The 24,012-nt window shown below is 44.1% G+C and overlaps 1 protein-coding gene across 1 annotated transcript in view; it reads left to right on the top strand.

The window, feature by feature from the left end:
• The window catches only part of LOC129698832 (dipeptidyl peptidase 4-like), a 66,685-nt gene extending 43,713 nt beyond the window's left edge, over positions 1-22,972 (top strand). The window contains exons 15-26 of the mRNA XM_055638144.1: positions 4,588-4,641; positions 7,437-7,561; positions 7,646-7,693; positions 9,238-9,336; positions 11,527-11,596; positions 12,405-12,599; positions 13,597-13,651; positions 14,999-15,098; positions 17,008-17,072; positions 18,342-18,414; positions 18,727-18,800; positions 21,568-22,972. Of these exons, the coding sequence (XP_055494119.1) occupies positions 4,588-4,641; positions 7,437-7,561; positions 7,646-7,693; positions 9,238-9,336; positions 11,527-11,596; positions 12,405-12,599; positions 13,597-13,651; positions 14,999-15,098; positions 17,008-17,072; positions 18,342-18,414; positions 18,727-18,800; positions 21,568-21,669 (1,060 nt within the window). The 3' untranslated portion in view covers positions 21,670-22,972. The remainder of the gene's footprint in view (positions 1-4,587; positions 4,642-7,436; positions 7,562-7,645; positions 7,694-9,237; positions 9,337-11,526; positions 11,597-12,404; positions 12,600-13,596; positions 13,652-14,998; positions 15,099-17,007; positions 17,073-18,341; positions 18,415-18,726; positions 18,801-21,567) is intronic.
• The last annotated feature ends 1,040 nt before the right edge of the window (positions 22,973-24,012 follow it).

The following is a 24,012-nucleotide window of genomic DNA, read 5'->3' as shown; positions in this document are numbered from 1 at the left end:
CCTCGAGCGCATGATAAACGAGGAGATGCGGCATCTCCCAGGAGGACGGGCTTTGGCCTCCTCCTCTCCACACCCTTCTGTACCCTCTATGTTCGAGGGCAGTAAGGGAGGCCAGGACTGGGCTGGCCTATCCCAAGGGCAGGCGGAGGATATCGTCAGCATGCCGGGCGTGCCGGAAGAAGAGCTACTGGGTGTAGTGGGCCGATATGCGGCACCACCAACAACTGGGATGGTGTTGCCACCCAGAATGGCGGCCACTATAAACAGGCTGTCCAACAACCCGCTGCAGGACAAGGCTGTCCAGCAGGCCCTTGACAACTACATCGCGCCAGAAAATTGCGAGGCGCTGAGGGTCAAGACGGTCAATGGGCAGATCTGGAACCAGCTGGGGCAGCAAATCAGGGCTCAGGAAGTCAAAATGCAGCGAGTCCTGAAGCTCCACTCAGCAGCCGTCACCGCCTTTGCTCGGTCCGTTGGGGATGAAGACCTGACCATACCCCAGCAGGATGCCCTCGCACTGATGTGCAGCACCACGTATGAGCTAAATAACCTACGGCGGGACAACATCAGGCCTGCCCTCAACCCAACATATGCCGGCCTCTGTAAAGCTCCAGCGCCCGAACGACAGGCGCTGCTATTTGGTGCGGATCTGGCCAAAAGGCTCAAGGAGTTGGAAGAGGCGGCAAAACCAGTAGGCCTCATGAGGGCAGGGCCAGGACCGAGCAGGGTGAAGACACCCAGTTGGCCGCACGCCTCGGCAGCCACCAGCAGATACCGAGCTGGTGAAAGCCTGGTGACCGCCTCCCACTACCCCCAGTGCTCTTTTTTTAGAGCGGGGCCCAGGGCGGAGCCGTGGGAAGATGCGCCGCCCCACCGCAGCACCAACACGGACAACCTTGGGCCAGACCCACCGAAAACGACCCCACAAGTGAACATGGAGGTAGGTGGGTCTGGTTCCTGTCAACATACACAGACAAAGGGTGTAGTATTAACAGGGGGACGTTTGAGGTTCTTCAAGCATGTTTGGTGCTCCCTTACTAACAATAAGTTTATACTCAACAGTATTAGTGGATACAAAATTGAGTTCAAACCAGGCGTAGAACCGCCAGTTCAGCACATGCCCCAAAGGGTGTTCCTTCCCTCGGCAGTTGAGAAGGTAGAAGGACAAGCTGAACTTGATCGGCTCGTGGCTAAAGGCATCATAGAAATGACCACACACGAGCCGCAAGAATTTGTATCAAATATTTTTCTCAAAACCAAAAAAGATGGTGGATGTCGCATTATTATTGATCTGACGTCACTCAATCAGTCTGTTGAGTATCAACATTTCAAAATGGAGACATTTGTCACTGCCAGACAACTGATCTCCAAGGGATATTACATGGCAAGCATAGATATCAAAGATGCTTACTATTTGGTACCCATTCATGAAGATTACTTTAAATATCTGAAATTTATCTGAGGGGCCAGCTATGGCAGTACCGAGCTTTGCCCAATGGTTTAACGACAGCTCCCAGACTATTTACGAAAATTCTTAAAGTGGCCATGAAGAAATTGAGAGAACTAAAACATTTAGTTGTGGCCTATCTGGACGATGTTCTCATATTAGGAAGAACACGGGAACAAGCTGTCGCAGGAGTGTTAGCCACTAAACAACTCCTTGAAACTTTGGGTTTTATCCTTCACCCAGATAAATCAATATTGGAGCCTACTACTAACATGGATTACTTAGGCTTCACTATTGACACGATTCACATGACTGTCACTCTGCCCAGAAACAAAACAGTTTCACTCATTGAAGCTTGTAGCCATTTAATTGCTACACCGCAACCTAGAATACGGCATGTAGCCAGAGTTATTGGCTCTATAGTAGCAGCATTTCCGGCTGCCCAACATGGGCCCTTGCATTATCAAAATCTACAAAGAGCAAGGACTCATGCATTACGCCTTCATAGGGGGCATTATGATCGCAAAATGGATTTACCCGCTGAAGCCAAATCAGAACTTCAGTGGTGGGTTGACAATATTTGGCACAGTCACAGTCCTATCGCCGTAACCAATCCTAACATAACCATTGCAACGGATGCCAGTGCTTTAGGCTGGGGAGCTACTAACTCCATAGACAGCACAGGTGGCAGATGGACTAACTCAGAGGCATCGCTACTACAATCACTGGGCATTAACTTTTTGGAAATGCTCGCCGCCTTTTATGGGCTAAAAGCATATGCATCTGATATGCGGCACGTGCATGTTAGAATTATGATCGACAACACTACGGCAGTATCTTATATCCAGCACATGGGTGGCATTAAATCAGTATCATGCGACAAATTAACTGCTATAATCTGGCAATGGTGTGTCGAGAGACATATTTGGCTATCAGCTGCCTATTTACCAGGCAAGCTAAATTTAGTGGCGGACACCAGGTCACGAAAATTCAACGACAACATCGAATGGATGTTGGACCCAAAATTATTTGCTAAAATTGTCAAGCAATATGGTACGCCAGATATAGATTTGTTTGCGTCTAGGTTAAATCACCAACTACCCATGTATGTGGCTTGGGAACCAGACCCAGAGGCAGCAGCGGTAGATGCCTTCACGCTGGATTGGGGAAATTTCTTTTTCTATGCTTTCCCTCCCTTCTGCCTCATCAGTCGGGTACTCCAGAAAATTCAGGCAGACTCAGCCTCTGGCATTCTGGTCGTGCCCGACTGGCCTACCCAACCATGGTTCCCAATGTTCCACGACATGGTGGTAGAGACACCAATGGTCCTTCAACACCACCCCCAATTATTGACTCACCCAGTAACTGGCATTAGCCATCCATGCCACCAAAAATTGAAACTCCTGGTTTCCAGATTTTGAACAGGCCTTACCGGGGATTGGGGTTATCAGACAGAACAATCACCACCATGTCGGCATCCCTGCGAGTTTCCACCAAGAAACAGTACCTGACCTTCATCAGGAAATGGGAACAGTACTGTCTGGACGCAGGGACATCCTACAAGACGGCTTCGATCTCGGATGTGCTGGAGTTCCTGGCCCACCTGCACCATGATCTCAAGATGAGCTACAGTGCCATCAATACGGCTCGGAGCGCACTGTCCGCATACCTCATGCCGATAGAACAGCATAGTGTGGGATCCCACCCTCTGGTCATCAGACTCCTTAAGGGGATCTTTAATACCAAACCCCCTACACCTAGATACACTCACATGTGGGATGTGAGTGTAGTTCTGACACACCTTCGAGGTTGGCCTCCGGTGGGATCCCTGAGCCTGGAACAGGCCACTTATAAAACCCTCATGCTCATGGCGCTTGTCTCAGCTCAAAGGGTTCAGTCGCTCCATCAGCTAAATCTGAACTACATGGTGACCACCCCAGATACCATTACTTTCACCATGCCGGGGTTGGTAAAACAAAGTAGACCAGGTACATCAAACTCCCCGTTGATCTTCCGGGCTTACCCTCCAGAACCTAGGCTGTGTGTGGTGACCCACCTTCATCATTATCTAGACACAACCCAAACGCTTAGAGGGAGAGAGAAAGCCTTATGGGTTAGCCACAGAAAGCCTTTTGGACGGGTAACCAGCCAAACATTATCCAGATGGTTGAAACAGGTCCTCAGCATGGCAGGGATTAACACAAATGTTTTTAAATCCCATTCAACCAGGGCAGCGTCCACCTCAGCGGCGGATAGGATGCAGGTTCCCCTAGACCACATCCTCAGAGCAGCGGGATGGTCAAGGGAATCGACATTCCAACGATTTTACAGGAAACCGCTGATGGAACAGGACGTCTTTGCAGATACCATTTTAAAAACCGCAAAGTTATGATTTAAAGCCCATGGGAGCTATTTTTTGTTATAGTTAATAAACATTTCTTTTATAACTAAACAAACTTGTTGGTCTTTAGCTACCACTTCCTCCCTCGATGATCTTTCGGCAGTGAGTGATATAACTGTTACACGGTTTGAAATCACAGACCTTTGAAGTCTTCACGTAGTCACTCACGTGACTCCGAAGTAAAATAGTAAGATTAAACGAGTACTTACCAGTACGAAGTTTGATCTGTATTTTATGAGGAGTTACGATGAGGGATTACGTGCCCTCCGCTCCCACCCTCATTATATAGATCAAATTCGGACTAATGTCTCGTTGGTCTTTACTATCTTTACTTCAACTAGTGTCTATCTGTGATTCCACACCGCTGCTTGGAAGTATGCCGCGCCTGCGCGCTGGGTGGGTTCTTCACGTAATCCCTCATCGTAACTCCTCATAAAATACAGATCAAACTTCGTACTGGTAAGTACTAGTTTAATCTTACTATTATTTTATCTGAATAATCTAATAATCGTTTTACATCTAAATGTCATTTCATATGTGTTTCTTTCCAATGCTTATAATGTTTTATGTAAAGCACTTTGAATTACCTTGTTGTTGAAAGGTGCTATACAAATAAACTTGCCTTGCCTTGCCTTGTGCTGTTTTGGTGCTGTACTATTCTATGTTCTATATAAATTGCTAATGGGTGTTTTTCATTTGTTATAGCCTAATATGCCCTGTACCTTTGCTTGCCTTGCAGATACTACATCAGCAACGAATACAAGGGCTATCCTGGACAAAGAAATGTTTATAAGTGAGTGATATGGAGAATTGGCGGCTGAGTCCTGTGGTGTGTGCTGGAAATCACTATGCGATCAGCTTTTTATAGGGCTCCTCGTCAATTAAATTAAAACTAACTTAAGTATATGTATGTCTGTGTGTGTGTGGGATATATGTCCAGTTTCTTCCCACACTCCAAAGATGTACAGGTTTGTAGGCTAATTGGCCACAGTAAAATTGTAAATTATCCCCAGTGTGCCGGGTAGTGTTGGTATTCGGAGATTACTAGTCGGCACAGACTCGGTGGGCCGAAGGGCCTGTTTTAACGCTGCATCACTAAAACTGTATAATTATTCCATGAATTACAAAATTAGGGGGTTAAAATTATGTAGTTTGACTAATATGCGTTCATAAGTTTAAGGAGGGGGAAAGATTTAATAGGAACCTGAGGGGGATCTTTTACGCTCAGAGGGTGTTGGGTGTATGGAACAAGCTGTCAGAGGAGGTAGTTGAGACACGTACTATAGCAACATTTAAAAGACAAAAGAAGGGTCCCAACCCTAAACTTACCCATCCTTTTTCACTCCAGAGATGCTGACGTTGAGCTGACTTCAATCCTGTTAAGTTACTCCAGCACTTTGTGCCTACCGTTAACAGTACATAGATAGGAGTAGCGGGGGAATAAGCTGAAAAAGAGAAGTGGGGACGGGTCAAAGACCAGCAAGTGATAGGTGGATACAGGTGAGGGGGGGGAGAGAGACTGGCAGATGGATGGAGTAAGTGACAAAGGCTGGAGGTGAAAAGGAGACAAAAGGGTGTCGGATAAGGAGAGCTGAGGAGGAGTGAAATGGAAAGCTGGAGGGAGGGATATGGATGGGAGGGGGAGGAAGGATAGTGGGGGGGGGGGGGGGTATACATGAGAAACGTGGGACTGATGGGGAAATTAGCATATGGAGGGGTGGAAAGGAGCAGAGTGACTGGGATGGTGGGGGAAGGGCTGGTGATGGAGGCACCAGATGCGTTAGTGGTGCTTTTAAATAGGCACAAGGATATGCAGGGAATGGAGGATATGGATCACGTGCAGGCAGCACTTGGACAGTGTGGGTCAAAGGCCTGTTTCATAGCTGTACTGTTCTATGTTCTAAATGGATGCATTGGGGGTGCAAGGGTACGGGAGAGGGGGTAGGGAAGTATTGGAATAAATTGGGGCTCTGTGGGAGGGATAGGGGTGGGGACACAGGAAAGAGAGAGAGGATAAGAAGGTTATTGCTTAAAATGAAAGAATTCAATGTTCATGCCATGCCAATCACCCCACACACTAACACTATCCTACACACTAGGGAAAATGTAAAGGACCGAATTTGCGTCCTAATCTCTACGTCTTCAGAATGTGGGAGGAAACTGGGGAAAACCCACGTGGTCACGGGGAGAACATGCAAACTCCATTCAGACAGTACCCGTAGTCAAGATCGAATCCTGGCCTGTGGCACTGTGAGGCAGCAACTCTACCACAGCGCCACCATGCCACCCATAAGCTACCCAAGCGGAATACGAGATGATAGTTCCTCCCGTTTGTGGCCTCTCTCTTGCAATGGAGGTGGCCATGGCTATACGAGAGATTGTGTTCACTGGCCATCAATACCCATCCAGTCGTCTTTGTTTAAAGTTTGTCATTCTCTGGGTTCTAAATCATCAGATATCGTTTATTCTCACATGTACCGAGGTACGGTGAAAAGCTTTTGTTGTATGCTAACCAGTCAGCAGAAAGACAATACATGATTACAATTGAGCCATCCATAATGTACTGATACTTGATAAAGGGAAAAATGTGGATGACATTTAGTGCAAGGTTAATTCCCGATTAAAGATAGTCTAAGGGTCTCCAATGAGGTAGATGGGAGGTCAGGACCACTCTCTTGTTGGTGCGAGGATGGTTCAGTTGCCTGATAATAGCTTGGAGGAAACTGTCCCTGAATCTGGAGGGGTGCATTTTCACATTTCTGTACCTCTTGCCTGATGGGAGAGGGGAGAAGAGGGAGTGACTGGGGTGAGACTGGTCCTTGATCATGCTGGAGACTATTCCTTACTTTCTACTCCCGGGTTCAAGTTATAACAAATACAAGAAGAGTCTGAAGAAGATGCTGACCTGAAACAAACATCACTTTTCCATATTCTCCACAGATGCTGCCTGACCCGCTGAGTTACTCCAGTACTTTGTGTTCTTTTGTAAACTAGCATCTGTGGTTCCTTGTTTCTTCGCAAAAAGGACACCTTCATTCACAGTCATTTCCCAATAAACCTGAATGAAGTCCTGGGTGGCACCGTGGCACAGCAGTAGAGTTCTCTCCTCACAGCGCCAGAGATCCGGGTTTGATCCTGACTATGGGTGCTGTATGTACGGAGTTTGCATATTCTCCCTGGAACAGTGTGGGTTTTCTCCAGGTACTTGGTTTTCTCAAACACTGCAATGAGGTACAAATTTGTAGGCTGATTGGCTTCAGTAAAAATTATAAATTGTCACTAATGTGTAGGATAGTGCTAGTGTACGGGGTGATCACAGGTCGGCATACACTCGGTGGGCCGAAAGGCCCTTTTCCATGCTGTATCTCTAAAGTCTAACATCACCTTTCCATATTCTCCAGAGATAGAGATGCTGCCAGACCCGTTGAGTTACTCCAGCACTTTGTGTCATTTTGTAAACCAGCATCTGCAGTTCCTTGTTTATACGTAAAAAGGACACAACTCATTTCACAGCCATTCCTCAATAAACCTGGGTGAAGTCCATTTCAGTCTGGTACATGGTTTATTTGTATTTTATTTTACACACAGAGTTAACATTGGAGCAGATAGCCAGAATCCCCAGTGTATTACCTGTGAACTGATGACAAAGCGTTGCCAGTACTACTCCGCCTACTTTAGCACAAATGGAAAATATTATTTGCTGTCTTGTTACGGTAAGCGAAACACAGATAATAATTGTTTAAAACAGGACGCTGCTAGCTAACATGGACTTAATATCCACCCTTTATTCTATACAGGACCGGGTGTTCCTACCTTTGGAATTTACAATGCTTCCGATGATACAGGTGATCACAATAATAATAGTTTGTATAATGAATGGCGTGCTGTTGAAGATGGATTATTAGTGGGTCTTGCTATGGGAATACAGATACATATTGGTCAACCACAATCATAAACAATTAAGAAGTAGAAACAAAGAACTGCTTTGTTTGGTTTACACCAAATAATGAATGAATTAATGAATGAACAAGTTTATTGGCCAAATATTCACATACAAGGAATTTTCCTTGGGGCTCCGCCCACAAGTGACAACATGACATACAGTGACAGTTACAATTACGAATGACACATAAAACACTAAACATTAATAATAAAACACCATTGATCAAACATGTGAATTAAATAATACCAGACGCAAAGGGCTGGAGGAACTCAACAGTTCAGGCAGCATCTCTGGACGAAAAGGAGAAGTGACGTTTCGGGTCAGGACCCTTCTCTGGAGCATTAAAGGTTGAGGTGAGACCTGATAGAATTATGAAGAAGGGTCCCGACCCAAAACGTTACCCATCCCTTCTCTCCAGAGATGCTGCCTGTTACCCCAGCATTTTTCTGCCTATCATGAATAATTAAGAGTTGATCAACAGAGGGATCTTGTGGTCCAAGTCCATAGCACCCTGAAGGTAACGACGCAAGTAGATAGAATGGTAAAGAAGGTGTATGGAATGCTTGCCTTCATCACTCGGGGCCATTGAGCATGTCACGTTGCAGCTTTATGGTACTTTTGTCAGGACTCATTTGGAGTATTACGTGCAGTTCAGGTCGCCCCATTACAGGACGGATGTGGAGACCCTGGAGAGGGTGCGGAGGAGATTTACTAGAATACTGTGTAGGGAGGAGCTACAGATGTTGGTTTAAACTAAAGACAGACACAAAAAGTTGGAGTAACTCGGGCAGCATCTCTGGAGAAAAGGAATGGTGATGTTTTGCGTCAAGACCCTTCAGACTGAGAGTCAGGGGAAAGGCGAAGGAGAGATACAGATGGTGTTCAAGAAGGAACTGCAGATGCTGGAAGATCGAAGGTACACAAAAATGCTGGAGAGACTCAGCGGGTGCAGCAGCATCTAAGGAGATACAGATGGTACTTGGGACAAATGAATGTAAGATATACAAAAGGCAATGATAATCAAGGAAAAGTGGAGCCCACAATGGTCCATTGTTGGCTGTGGGATAGATGATAACGAGTTATGCAGACAGTGGAACTCAACAGGACGACAGTGAAACTAGTACAATGACTAGGGTGGGGGAGGGACTGGGAGAGGGGAGATGCAAGAGTTACTTGAAGTTGAAGAAATCAATATTCATACTGCTGGGTGGTAAGCTGAAATATGAGGTGCTGTTCCTCCAATTTACGTTTGGCCTCACTCTGACAATGGAGGAGACCCAGGACAGAAAGGTCAGTGTGGGAATGAGAGTTAAAGTTTGCTCAGTCAGCCTCGGCCTAAGTGATCTTGCGGTTGCCAAACACTAACTCCCCTTCCCATTCCCATACTGACCTTTCTATCATCATATTGGATCTTTGCGGAAACTAAAGATATTATTTTGCTTCAAGTGATATCAATTCTCGAAGACAATAAAGATTTGGAAGAAAACCTGAAGAATATTCAAATGCCAACAAAAATTCTCAAGTCTTTAACATTAGATGGAACAAGTAAGTTAACTAATTTCAATTATTATGCAGAAAAGACTGACGGATTGCTAACATTTTAATGTTGTACTAAATAAAAGTTATTCCATAGTGGTGACGAAAATAGAATGTATAATTAAGCCTTTTTGTTAATTAACAGCCCACAGACTATAGATATTATTAGTCTCTGGTGCTGTAAGGCAGCAACTCTACCGCTGCGCCACTGTGCCGCCCTCGGTGGTGACATAGGTGTTGTTGGCATTTAGCCCATATCCTTCTAAACCTCTCTTATCCATGTACCTGCCTAAATGGTTCTTAAACATTGTGAAAGTACCTGCCTCAACTACCACCTCTGGCAGCTTGTTCCATACAGCTATGTGTAATGTCGCCATGTCGCCCCTCGGATTCCTAGTATATCTATCCACCCCCTGCCTCCCCCTCACCTATGTGCTCTGGTTCTTGATCCCACTACCCTGGATAGAAGACACTGCATTTACCCTATCTATTCCTCTTATGATCTTATACACCTTCTATAAGATCTCATCCGCCTGAGCTCCAAGGAATGGTCCTAGCCTGCCCAATCTCTCATAGAAACTTAGAAAATAGGTGCAGGAGTAGGCCATTCGGCCTTTCCAGCCTGCATCACCATATGATCATGGCTGATCATCCAACTCAGTATCTTGTACCTGCTTTCTCTCCATACCCCCCGATCCCTTTAGCCACAAGGGCCACATCTAACTCCCTCGTAAATATAGCCAATTAACTGGCCTCAACTACATTCTGTGGCAGAGAATTCCAGAGATTCACCACTCTCTGTGTAAAAAATGTTCTTCTCATCTCAGTCCTAAAAGATTTCCCCTTTATCCTTAAACTGTGACCCCTTGTTATGGACTTCCCCAACATCGGGAACAATCTTCCTGCGTCTAGCCTGTCCAACCCCTTAAGAATTTTGTACGTTTCTATAAGATCCCCCCTCAATCTAATAAATTCTAGTGAGTACAAGCTGAGTCTATCCAGTCTTTCTTCATATGAAAGTCCTGACATCCCAGGAATCAGTCTGGTGAACCTTCTCTGTACTCCCTCTATGGCAAGAAGGAGCACAATCTGTCCTTTCTCAGATTAGGAGACCAAAACTGTACGCAATACTCCAGGCGTGGTCTCACCAAGACCCTGTACAACTGCAGTAGAACCTCCCTGCTCCTATACTCAAATCATTTTGCTATGAATGCTAACATACCATTCGCTTTCTTTACTGCCTGCTGCACCTGCATGCCTACTTTCAATGACTGGTGTACCATTACAACCAGGTCTCGTTGCATCTCCCCTTTTCCTAATCGGCCACCATTCAGGTGGCCGATTAGCTCAGATAGAGTGCCCTATAGCTCAGGCCCTCTAGTCCTGACAATATTCTTGTGAGTCTTTTCTGCACTCTTTCCAGCTTAACAATTTTGTTTATTTAACAGGGTGACCAAAACTGAACACAATGTGGCCTTGCCAATGTCTTGTACAATCTGTGAATAACATTATATTAGAATTATCTTTCAACATAAGGGTGGTGCAGTGGTAGAATTGCTGCCTTACAGCATCAGAGGTCCAGGTTCAATCCTGACTATGGGTGCTTGTCTGTACAGAGTTTGTACGTTCTCCCCGTGATTGCGTGGGTTTTCCCTCCGGTTTCTTCCCATGCTCAAAAGATGTGCGGGTTTGTAGTTTAATTGGCTTCAGTAAAAATTGTAAATTGTCCCTAGTGTGTAGGATAATGTTAATGTACAGGGATGGCTGGTCGGCGTGGAATCAGTAGGCCGAAGGGCCTGTTTCCCCGCTGCATCTCTCAACTAAACTTTACAGTACTCTTAAAGTAAATGTGATCGAAAAGGAAAATGTAACAAACAATGAAAGTGGCAAAATGGTATTTGTTCCTGATCTGTTAATAAAGACAGCTTGATAAAAAGCCATCTCGCACACTTCTGCAGAACTTTATTTGAACGTTGGTTAATCTTTAATATGTGCATTGAATGCACTGTAAAGATCTACAAATAAAAGGCCTATGTGTACTCAGTGGGAAGTGCCTTATCTATCATCAATATTTGCTTAAAAGTCAGATAAGTGAAAAAAGCAAAGTGGCAGGATGTTATCCTTGTCATGTTCCTCGACAAATTTTGCTTCGTGTTAATGACAACTGTGTTAAGTGCTACTAATTGAAATATTTTTCAGATTATTGGTATCAAATGATACTTCCACCGCATTTTGATGAGACAAAGAAATATCCACTGCTCATCGATGTGTAAGTGAGATCCTGAAAGCTGCTTTAACCTAAAAACATTATCCAAATTATACCAGTGGCAACTGGAATCTTCCATGGAAAAAAACACAAAATGCTGAAGTAACTCACCGGGTCTGGAGCACATGGATGGGTGATGTTTCAGATAGGGACATTGATGGAATGGTTGGGCTGAATTTGTCACCTATCCAAATTATCCCAACCCCAATTGTCAACTATCCATGTTCTCCAGATATGCTACTTGACTTGCTGAGTTACTCCAGCATTTTGTGTCTTTTTTTTTAGTAAACTAGCATCTGCAGATCTTTGTTTCTATATTCTATGGACTGTATCTTTGGTTGTCATTTGATTTAGTTTAGTTTATTGTCACGTATACCAAGGTACAGTGAATTTTTTTTGTTGCGTGCTATCCAGTCAAAGAAAAGACTATAAATGATTACAATCAAGCCGTCCACAGCGCACGGATAAAGGGTACAACATTTAGTGCAAGATAAAGTCCAATTAAAGCGATTTAGGGCGGACAGTGGCACAGCAGTAAACTTGCTGGCTTATAGTACCGGAGACCCGGGTTTGATCCTGACTATGGGTGCTGTCTGTATGAAGTTTGTATGTTATCCCTGTGACCACATGGGATTCAACCGGGTGCTCTAGCTTGCTCCCACACTCCAAAGTGTGGGTTTGTAGGTTAATAGGCCTCTAAATTGTCCCTGGTGTGTAGGATAGAACTAGTGTATGGGTGATCGGTGGGCTGAAGGGCCTGTTTCCATGCCGTATCACTAAAGTAAAATTGCTGCCGTATTATTTCTTGCAGATATGGAGGCCCAAACAGTCAGAAAGCTGATGCGCGTTTCTCCATCGGCTGGGCTACCTACCTTGCCAGTACAGAAGGGATCATAGTTGCCAGCTTTGACGGAAGGGGCAGTGGTTATCAAGGAGACAAAATAATGCACGCAATATATCGAAGATTAGGCACTTATGAAGTTGAAGACCAAATCAGAGCAACAAGGTGCGTAACCACTCGGAGTTTATAATGCTGTGTATTAGTTTAGTGTATTGTTGTCACATGTACCGAGGTACAGTGAAAATCCTTTGTTTGTGTGCTATCCAGCCGTCCACAGTGCATAGATGCAGGATAATTAGCTATAGAGTCATACAACATGGAAACAGGCCCTTCAGCTCAACTTGCCTAGTTATGCCCGATCTACATTAGTCCCACCTACCTGTATTTGTCTCGCATCCCTCTAAACCTATCCTATCCAGCTACTTGTCTAAATGTTTCTTGAACATTGTTATAGTACCTGCCTCAACTACTTCTTCCAGCAGCTCATTCCATACACCTATCACCCTTGTGTCAAAACAAAAGTTGTCTCTCTGGTTCCTATTAAATATTTCCGCTCATAAACCTATGTCCTGTAAATCTTGATTTCCCTACTCGGGGTAAAAGAATGCATTTGCCCTACATATTCCTCTCATGAGCCTTTTATCCAGAGTCGGGAAATCAAAAATATTACAGCAGAATTTACTTTAATTATATTTTGCTGTCTTTAATCTAAACTGTTATTTTGAAGAATAAAATCACGAGAGGAATAGATAGGGTGAATGCACAGAGCTTTTTATCCTGGGTAGGAGAATCAATAACCAGAGGAGATAGGTTTAAGTTGAGAGGAACCTGATGGACAACTTTTTCACATCAAAGGTGGTGTGTATATGAAATGAGCTCCAAAGGAACTATCACATGTAAAAAACACGTGGACAGGTAGAAGGATAGGAAATGTTTAGAGGGGTATGAGCCAAATGCAGGCAGATGGGTCTAGCGTAGTAGATGAGATTTCATGGTCGGCATGTGCAAATTGGGCCGAAGAGCCTGATTCCATGCTGTATGACTCTGTGACTATGGCATTACACGAGTTTAAAGTATTTAAAATATTGATTTTGAACCAAGCATGTCTCAGTTGACTAACTTATATACTCAATAAAACTAAACAATATTTGTTATTTTACAGGAAATTCATAGAAATGGGTTTCATCGATGAGACCAGAATAGCAATTTGGGGATGGGTAAGTGTGCAAATTATTTCTAGTACAAATATGGTTTTCTTGTATGTACTTTGTGTACTTTTGTATTATGCTGCTGAAAAATGAATAATGCATGTTTGCAGTGCTATTAATTCAGTAGTACACCAGGTTAGTTAAGAGAAATTAATTGAACACGACAGCACACAAAGCATTATCCTCATTGTCACTAAAGTTTTTTACCACTTATTGACCATCTCATATTACCTCTGAAATAAAAGGGTTGCTAGATTATTTCAGAGGGGAGATTAGGATGATTCTGGAACATTTTACCTGGTGCAATGCAAACATATTCCCTTCCCTAAAACTCATGAGTGGATCAGGTAAAGTTCTATACTGAAGATAGACACAAAAAGCTGGAGTAATTCAGTGGGACAGGCAGCATCTCTGGAGAGAAGGACTGGGTGACGTTTTGGGTCGAGACCATTCTTCAGACTTCAAAGTTCTATGTTAAACAAGTTACATCATCATTACCATAGCTGGATTTTTATTCAAAATTACATTTTATTAGTTGTGTGAATATATCTTTGCCAGCTCTCGTGGTGGATATGCCTACAGAATAAATAATGATAGATTATTTGATATAGGGAGCATGGCTTTGATATTGAGATGTTGGTGAGATCATGTTTGGAGGACTGTGTTCACTTTTGGTCACCATGTTGTAGGAATGATATCTGAAAAGTTGGAATGAGCTGGAAAGAATGCAGAGAAGATATGCGAGGATGTTGCCAGGCCTCGTGGGTCCGAGCTGTCGGAAGAGGGTGGGCTGGCTTGGACTTTATTCCTTGGAGCGCAGGAGGCTGAGGGCTGATCTTACAGAGGTGTGGAAGATCATTAGGGGAATTACACAGAATGGAGGATTTATAGAACGGCATGCCCGAGGAGGTAGTTGAGGCAGGTTCTATAACAATTAAAGCCACCAGCATAATCAAGGACCAGTCTCACTCCCTCTTCTCCCCTTATCCATCAGGAAAGGGGTACAAGAGTGTGAAAACACATACCTCCAGATTCAGGGACTGAGTCTGTTATTAGGCAATGGAACAATCTTATCAACAACTGGAGAGCAATCCTGACCTACCATCTACCTCTTTAGAGACCCTCAGACTATCTTTAACCGAATATTACTGGATTTTACCTTGCACTAAACGTTATTCCCTTTATCCTGTATCTGTACATTGTGGACGGCATGATTGTAATCATGTGCAGTCTTTCCGCTGACCGGTTAGCACGCAACAAAATGGATTTCACTGTAGCTTGTTACACATGACGATTATCTAAACTAAAACAGTGCATGATAATTGAAAGTAACTTGTTGCTTTCCATTCATTTTAGTCTTATGGAGGCTATGTCACATCCATGGTACTTGGAGCAGGCTCCAGAGTTTTCAAGTGTGGTATTGCTGTTGCTCCAGTGTCCAACTGGACATATTATGGTAAGTTCTAATTAATGTATCATCATATTTTTATGGACAATGGGTATAGATTAATACAGCACGGCAACCGGCCCTTCAGCCCACCTTGCCCATGACGACCAAGATACCCCATTCCCCAGTGGCCGCATTTGGCCCTTATCCTCTCCTATCCACGTGCCTCTACTAATGTCTTTTAAATGTTTAAATTGTCAGACAGTTTCTCCTCTGGCAGCCCATTCCCTATGATCATCACCCTTTGTATGGAAAAAAGTTGCTCCTCAGATTCCTATTAAATCTTTCCCCTCTCACCTTAAACACATGTCCTCTGGTTCTTGGTTCTCCTAGATTCTGCACATTCACCCTATTTATTCCCCCAATTCGCCAATTTGTTTTTTAGTTTTCACTTCTCATTGGCATAAAGGCTAGGCTATCTTTGTGCCTTCTACCATATCTATTCTCCTCATGATTTTATACACTTGTAAGTACACTGCTCAGCATCCTGCACTCCAAGGAATAAAGTCCTAGCCTGCTCAGCCTCACCCTGTAGCTCAAATGCTCAGGTTCTGGCAACATCCACATATATCTAACTTAAAAATTAACTCTTTGTGTCCAATGTCTTTGGTGGAGACATGTTTGGTGTTTGATTTTGTGTGTTATAGTGAGCATCTGAACTAAGCAAAGGGAAAGATACAAAATGCAGAATATGATTGTTATTCCCTTTAATGTCTCTCTAGACTGTGAACGGCTCAATTGTAATCATGTACAGTCTTTTTGCTGTCTGGTTAGCACGCTACAAAAGCTTTTCACTGTACCTTGGTACACTTGACAATAAATTAAACTAAATATGGATGAATTTAGTCAAGATTTTACATAATAAAGATTCATTATTCAACATAAGTAAAAAGACCTATGGGCCAAATGCAAACATGTTAGACTGGCCCAATATGCCAACTTGGTCGGCATGGATAAGGTGGGCCAAAGGGCCTGCTTCCACACTGTATACAGAGAGTGGTGAATCTCTGCCACAGAAGGTAGTTGAGGCCAGTTCATTGACTATATTTAAGAGGGAGTTAGATGTGGCTAAAGGGATCAGGGGGTATGGAGAGAAGGCAGGTACAGGATACGGAGTTGGATGATCAGCCATGATCATATTGAATGGCGGTGCAGGCTCGAAGGGCCGAATGGCCTACTCCTGCACCTATTTTCTATGTTTCTATGTATAGTTCTAACTCTATATGCCCAGTTTAATTCTGCATCAATATTAATCTTTAACTTCTCAGTGTTCTTGTTTGTTCTTAGAGCAGCAAAGAATAATTCAACTAAATGGAAATATCTCCCACAATACTTAAAAGAATGCATGTTTAAATCATATTTAGCATATTTCTAAGACTAAATCCGAGCAGAGCGTTTTGTTTAACAGGAGAATCAGGAGAAACTTCAGAGTGGTTTATGGGCGGCACAGTGGCCCGGGTTTGCTCCTGACCACGGGGTGCAGTCTGTGAGGTGTTTGCACGTTCTCCCTGTGACCGCGTTGGTTTCCTCCAGGTGCTCTGGTTTCCTCCCACATCCCAAAGACGGGTTTGTAGGGAGTGGATGGGAATCTGGGATAAGATGAAACTAGTGTGAACAGATGCTCGATGGTTGGTATGGACTCAGTGGGCTGAAGGGCCTATTTCCAAGCTGTATCTCTAAATCTCTAAACTAAACTAACCAGCACACACTCAATATGAAAATTGAAAAATGTGACAATTCACACATCCAAAATCAATACTTTTGGAAGAATTGTTCGAGTATATTCCTTAAGAGTTATTTAACTTAAATTCACTGTGTTTCAAATGTTACCATAAGTCCATATGTCATAGGAGCAGAATTAGGCCATTCAGCCCATTTAGTCTACTCCACCATTCAATCATGGCTGATTTATCTACAGACTCTATCTACACTGAGCGTTACATGGGCTATCCTACGAAAGAGGACAACCTTCAGTTCTACGAGGTAAGGTCTCGTCATTTTTAAGATTTCAGTCACACTGCAGCAATTTTAACCTAATTTGATTGTCTGGGATTGAGTTGTGTCCCCCAGCCAATGTTACTATTTATTGATGAAAAGACACAAGGTGCTGGAGTAACTGAGCGGGTCAGGCAGCATCTCAGGAGAAGATGGATAGGGTTCCGACATAAAATTAGTGTGAGTGGGTGATCGATGGTCGGCATGGACTCTGTGGGCCGAAGGACCTGTTTCTATCCTGTTTCTCTAAACAAATTCAAAACTTTTCTACTTTACTGCAGGATTTGAAGAACTGCTTCTCAAATATTTAAAACATAATAACAATGCTAGAAACACACGGTGGGTTAGGCAGCATCTGTGGAGAGAGAAACAGCATTAACATTTAGGTCCAAGGTCATCAATCGGAAGTGGAGAGAACAGAAAGTGAGTTTATTTTAAGTGACAGAAGAGTGATGGAGAGATGGAGACACGGGGACTGCAGATGCTGGAATCTTAAGCAAACTCGGTGGGCCGCAGAGCCTGTTTCCATGTTGTATCTCCAAACTAAACTAATCGAGACCTTCTAAAATATATCCATACCACTATCAAAAACATCCATGTTCTCCAGAGATGCTGCCTAACCTGCTGAGCTACTCCAGCATTATGTGGCCTTTTTTGTATTAACCAGCATCTGCAGTTCCTTGTTTCTGCATATTGAAAGGTAAATGGGGAGAAGGCAGGAGAATGGGTTTGAGAGGGAAAGATAGATCAGCCATGATTGGAATGGTGGAGTCGACTGGAAGGGCCGAATGGTTTAATTCCACCTCATGAACTTGTGAAAACTGTCAAGTCTTGCTGACTTTTCATAAATCATAGACGACTACTTCCAAAGCTACAGCCATCTCTACATTAAATAGAATTTATCAGTCTGTGGAAGGGTCTCGACCTGAAATGTCATCGATCCATTGCATCTATAGACACTGCCTGACCCACGGAGTTCCTCCAGCACTTTGTGCCTGAATTGTGTCTTAACTGGCATCTGCAATTCTTTGTGTAGGAAGGAACTGCAGATTCTGGTTTAAACTGAAGATTGACACAAAAAGATGGAGTAACTCAGTGGGTGAAACAACTTCTCTGGAGAAAAGGAATAGGTGACGTTCGGGTGGAGACCCTTCTTGTGCTTCTTCTATTCCTTTTCTCTGGAGAACACTGCCTGACCTGTTTGTGTTCACCTGCACTTATTTGCTTCCATGGATAACCTTTTGAATTGTTTTCCAGAATTCTACGGTGATGGCAAGAGCTGAAAAATTCAGATTGGTTGATTATCTCCTGATTCATGGAACAGCAGATGGTGAGGTTGAGAGATACTCGATCATTCAGTGGCTTAAGTAAATCATACCTATATTTAAACTGCTGATCGTAGACCTATCTGCGAACCAAACACTGCATTAGCAATAATACTTCATTATGGAGCATTAGACATTCTATTTAACATCTGAGTAATTTTCTAGACATGTATACAGAACGCATATTTGTACAGTTTAATGCATTATAATGCTCGCCGAAAGATGTCAATATGTCATTTGGAATTATCACTTTGTTTGCCTTAGCATAATACATCGCGCAAAGTGGAATATCATCTCACTAATACACTCTCTTTCAGATAATGTCCATTTCCAACAAGCAGCACACATTTCGAAAGCTCTTGTCGATAAAGAAGTGGATTTCCAAGCCATGGTACGTTGAGGCACTGCAGTTTATAAAACACTACGTGACTTCAAAGGAAATTTCCCTGAAAATTATTTATATTAAACCATCCATTTTTATCCAAACGATGCCTGGATTAGAGGTGTTTAGCTACAGGAAGAGTTCATGCAGACGTGAATGGTTTTCTCTGGGCGATCTGAAAGAAGTGTGTAAAATTATAAGAGACATAGATAGGGTGTAGAAGACCCTATTTTCCCTGGGAGAAAAATGTCAAATACTAAAGGGCATAGTTTTAAGTTAAGAGGAGCAAAGTTTAAAGGAGATGTGCGGGGCAAGTTTTTTTTTACACAAAGGGAGGTGGGTGCCTGGAATGTGCTGCCTGGGATGGAGGCTGATACGACAGTGGTGTTTAGGAGACTTTTGGATAGGCACATGGATATGGCAGGATATGGATCACATGAAGACAGATAAAAAGTCTTGGCATTATCTCTTCGCAAGTCATGGCATCAGTTCTCCCACCAGTCTTACTGTCGCCGACCCAGTTCTTAAGGGCCTGTCCCACTTAGGCGATTTTTTAGGTGACTGCCGGCGTCGGGGTGTCGCCTGTAAGGTCGTGAGTAGTCTTCTCAGTCGCCCAAAGAGTCGTAGCGTTTTTCTGGTTGCCGCTGGATTTTGAAATGTTCAGTGACCTTGGGCTTGACATAGCTTGTCTTCTCCTGATGTAGGTGCTGTTGTAGGTTGGCATAGGTTGTTGCCAGGAATGTGAAGGTTGTCGCCGGTGCTGACTTCGGTGAATTCCATTGTCGTAGTCGCCGACAGTCGCCTAAAACATCACCTAAGTGGGACAGGCCATTCGGCGATCTGCCACGACTATGACAGTTGCCAGCAGTCGCCTAAAAAATCGCCTATTGGGACAGGCCCTTTATTGTATCCGACCAGTTCTCCCACCGGACTTACTGTCTCCGACTAGTTCTCCCAGCCACCTTATTTTCTCCGACTACATTCTATCTCTGTCCCGCCCACTCCCCTGACATCAGTCTGAAGAAGGGTCCCGACCCAAAACGTTACCCATTCCTTCTCTCCAGAGATGCTGCCTGTTCTGCTGAGTTACTCCAGCAGTTTGTCTACCTTCAATTTAAATCAGCATCTGCTGTTCATTCCTACATAGTATTGGGAGTATTTTCAGCACAGACCTGTTCTTGTGCTGTACCATTCTATGTTCCATGTCATTAAGTAAAATCGTGTGTAAAATACTGGGCCAATTCTTGGTGGAAGAATCATTGTTAATTCTTTCCGCTTGTTATTTGACGAGTTGCTGCCCAGCCAGATATAGTCACAGAGGCCCAAGTCGTCTGTGCCAACGGAGATTCCCCACCTTTTAAATGTTGTTATAATACCCGTCTCGACTGCCTCAGCGGTCCTAACCCCTCTCACCCATAGATGCTGCCTGATTCTGCTGAGTTACTCCAGCTTTTAATGTCTCTCTTTGGTTTAAACCAGCATCTGCAGTTCCTTCCTACACACTCCCATCTACCTCATTAGAGACCTTCGGGCTATCTTTAATCAAACTCTACTGGACTTTATCTTGCACTAAACCTTATTCCCATTATCCTGCATTTGTACATCATGGACGGCCTGATTGTAATCATGTAGACAAAAGTGCTGGAGAAACTCAGCGGGTGCAGCAGCATCTATGGAGCGAAGGAAATAGGCAACGTTTCGGGCCAAAACCCTTCTTCAGACTGATGTGGGGGGGGGGGGGGAAGAAGAAAGGAGAAAGGAAGTGGAGGAGCCCGAGGGCTGAGGGAGAGCTGAGAAGGGGAGGAGACAGCAAGGACTACCAGAAATTGGAGAAGTCATTGTTTATGCCGCTAGGGTGCTGACTGCCCAAGCGGAATATGAGGTGCTGCTCCTCCAGTTTCCGGTGGTGCTCACACTGGCAATGGAGGAGGCCCAGGACAGAGAGGGCGGATTCGGAATGGGAGGGGGAATTGAAGTGCTGAGCCACCGGGAGATTAAAGCGGTGGTTGGTTAATGCGGACCGAGTGGAAGTGTTCGGCGAAACGATCGCCAAGCCTAAGCTTGGTCTCACTGATGTAGATCAGCTGACATCTAGAGCAGTGGATGCAATAGATGAGGTTGGAGGAGGTGCAGGTGAACCTCTGCCTCACCTGGAACGATTGCTTGGATCCTTGAATGGAGTCGAGGGGGGAGGTAAAGCGACACGTGTAGCATCTCTTGCGGTTGCAAGAGAAAATGCCCGGGGAGGGGGTGGTGCGGGAGGGAAGAGAAGAATTGACCAGGGAGTTATGGTGGGAGCGGTATTTGCGGAAAACAGACAGGGGGGGAGATGGGAAGATGTGGCGAGTGGTGGGGTCATGTTGGAGGTGGCGAAACTGACGGAGGATTATTTGTTGTACGTGACGGCTAGTGGGGTGGAAGGTGAGGACTAGGGGGACTCTGCCCTTGTTCCGAGTGGGTGGATGGGGATAGAGAGAGAGCAGTGTTACGGGGTATTGAAGAGACCCTGGTGAGAGCCTCATCTATAGTAGGGGAGGGGAACCCCCATTCCCTGAAGAAAGAGGACATTTCCGATGCTTGTAATCATGTATAGTCTTTCTGCTGGCTGGATAGCATGCAATGAGAAAGCTTGTCACATGTTACAATAATAAACTAAACTAAAACATTACTAAAAAAATGACCAGCCCATTATTTGGTTGGTTCTTGAAAGAAATTAAAAAGCAAGTAAGTTCCATGTCAAAGCAAGCCATGATTGTTCTTCTCATTTGTGTTTCAGTGGTATACGGACAAGGATCATGGTCTAGGTGGCGCAGCATACGACCATCTTTACATCCACATGTCCCACTTCCTACAACAATGTTTCTCCCTCAGTCACTGACAGCTGGAAACATTTTCAACCAAGCATTAAACATTACAACTCAAGAAATGGTGGATGAACTCAACCAGTTAGGTGGACCCTTTGTTGAATTTTACCAAAGGGACTTTGACCTGAAACATTGTACGGGTTCTTCCTCCACAGATGCTGCTCGAATTGCTGAGTTCTTCCAACATTTCAGTTTCTCAACATCTGAGGTTTTGATTTTCCAATATTATAATAGTTCCAAGATGCAACTATTCCCATTTAAATATTTGTGTTGATAAAATAGAACAATCCAGGTCTCAAAAAGATGATTTTTCTTTATTTTTCCATGTCCAAATTGTTAATATATTATGTGAAATTTTTTATGTTTTTCATTTGTCCAATTGCCTATATCAAACAAATGGTTCATTTTCGAAACTAATTGAAGTTAAAATAATCGTAAGTTCATGTCATAGGAGCAAAATTGGGCCATTCAGCCCATTAAGTCTACTCTGCCATTCAATCACATCCAGCCTATCTTTCCCTCTCAACCCCATTCTCCTGCCTTCTCCCCTATAACCCCTGACACCCTTACTAATCAAGAATCTGTCAATCTCCGCCTTAAAAATATCCAGTGACTTGGCTTCCACAGCCATCTGTGGCAATGGATTCCACAGATTCACCACCCTCTGACAAACAAAATTCCCCCTCATTTCTTTTGTAAAGTTACGTCCTTTTATTCTGAGGCTATGGCCTCTGGTCCTAGACTCTCCCACCAGTGGAAACATTCTCTCCACATTCATTCTATCCCAGCCTCTCACTATTCGCCTCACATTGTCCATGCTGAAAAAGTGTACTGAGCCAGTTCCATTGGCCCATTGTCCTCAATACTTCTTGCCATACATCTGCTCAAATGTGTTTTTTAGAAGTCATATTGTATCTGCTTCTACAGCAGATGTGATAGATTATTCAGCATTTTCTCTCTATACCTTCTTTCACCGATGCAAGATTCAAAGATCATTAATTCCTTGATGGGATCTACTGATGGTTCAGTTGTGACCTGTCGTTAAACTAGGTGCTAGATTATTATACCCTGACTTATTTTTTTGAAAAAATGGCCAAAGTTTTTCAAATTATATTCACCACATAAAACTCTGTTGATTCAATGCTATATATGCATAATATTTTTAATTTTGTTTCACTCTCAGTGTTATTTACGGTGATTATTATACATTGTCAGTTTACATCATTTAAAAAAATTTCAACCACGAAAGCTGTTCATTTACGAATAGTCTAAAATTTATGTAAATTGCTTCATTTGCAAATAAATGGTACTGTTTGTAAATTGTATTCTTCATGCTTTTTGATTCAACATACGAGGGACTTGTTGCGACAGTGTCACATCGATTTAGTTACTGCCTTACAGCGCCAAAGACCCTGGTTCGATCCTGACTGCAGGTGCTGTCTGTGCGGATTTTTGTACATTCTTCCTGTGACCACGTGGGTTTTCTCCGGGTGCACCGGTTTCCTCGAACACTCCAAAGACGTACAGGTTTGAAGGTTAATTGACTTCGGTAAAATTGTGTATCCTAGCGTGGAGGATAGTGTTAGTGTACGGGTGATCACTGGTCAGCGCGGACTCGTTGGGCCGACGGGCCTGTTTTCACGCTCTATATCTAGTCTAAAGACTGACTTTTGATATTAGATTCATAGTTGTAGAGTCGTATCTTGGAAACAAGGCTTCAGCCCAACTTGCCCATGCCAACCGAGATGTCCCATCTATACCAGTCGCACCTGCCCGGGTTTGGACCCACATCCCTCACCCGGCTGCTGTAGGGCTTCGCGCAGCCCCCAACATCACTACTGCAAACCCACCATCCATTGCCACCACCATCCCCTGCCCAGAGCAGGGGAACCAACAACCAGAGGGCATTGGTTTAAGGTGGGAAGGGGAAAGGTTTAATAGGAACCTGAGGGGCAAGTTTTTCCCACTCAGTGGGTGGTGGGTTGATGGAATGAGCTGCCCGAGGAGGTAGTTGAGGCAGGTACTACCACAGCATTTAAAAGACACTTGGACAGGGTACACGGATAAGATGGCTTTGGAGGGACACGGGCCATACGTGGGTAGGTGGGACTAGTGTAGATGGGGCATCTTTGTCGGCATGGGCAAGTTGGACTGGTTCCGAGCTGTATGGCTCTCTAACACTCTGTAACTAGAGTGATTCCAATGGTCATTGTCAGCAGCGTTGGATCGGGCTGGTGCAGCGATAGAGCTGCTACCTCACAGCTCCAGAGACCCGGGTTTGATCCTACCTACGGGTGCTGTCTGTGTGCAGTTTGCACGTTCTCCCTGTGACCTTGTGGGTTTCATCCGGGTGCTCT

Source organism: Leucoraja erinacea, chromosome 7 (assembly GCF_028641065.1).
Source record: "Leucoraja erinacea ecotype New England chromosome 7, Leri_hhj_1, whole genome shotgun sequence".
NCBI classification, from domain to species: Eukaryota; Metazoa; Chordata; class Chondrichthyes; order Rajiformes; family Rajidae; genus Leucoraja; species Leucoraja erinaceus.
The sequence above is the reverse complement of the archived record's forward strand: the minus strand, read 5'-3'. Positions and strand labels throughout refer to the sequence as shown.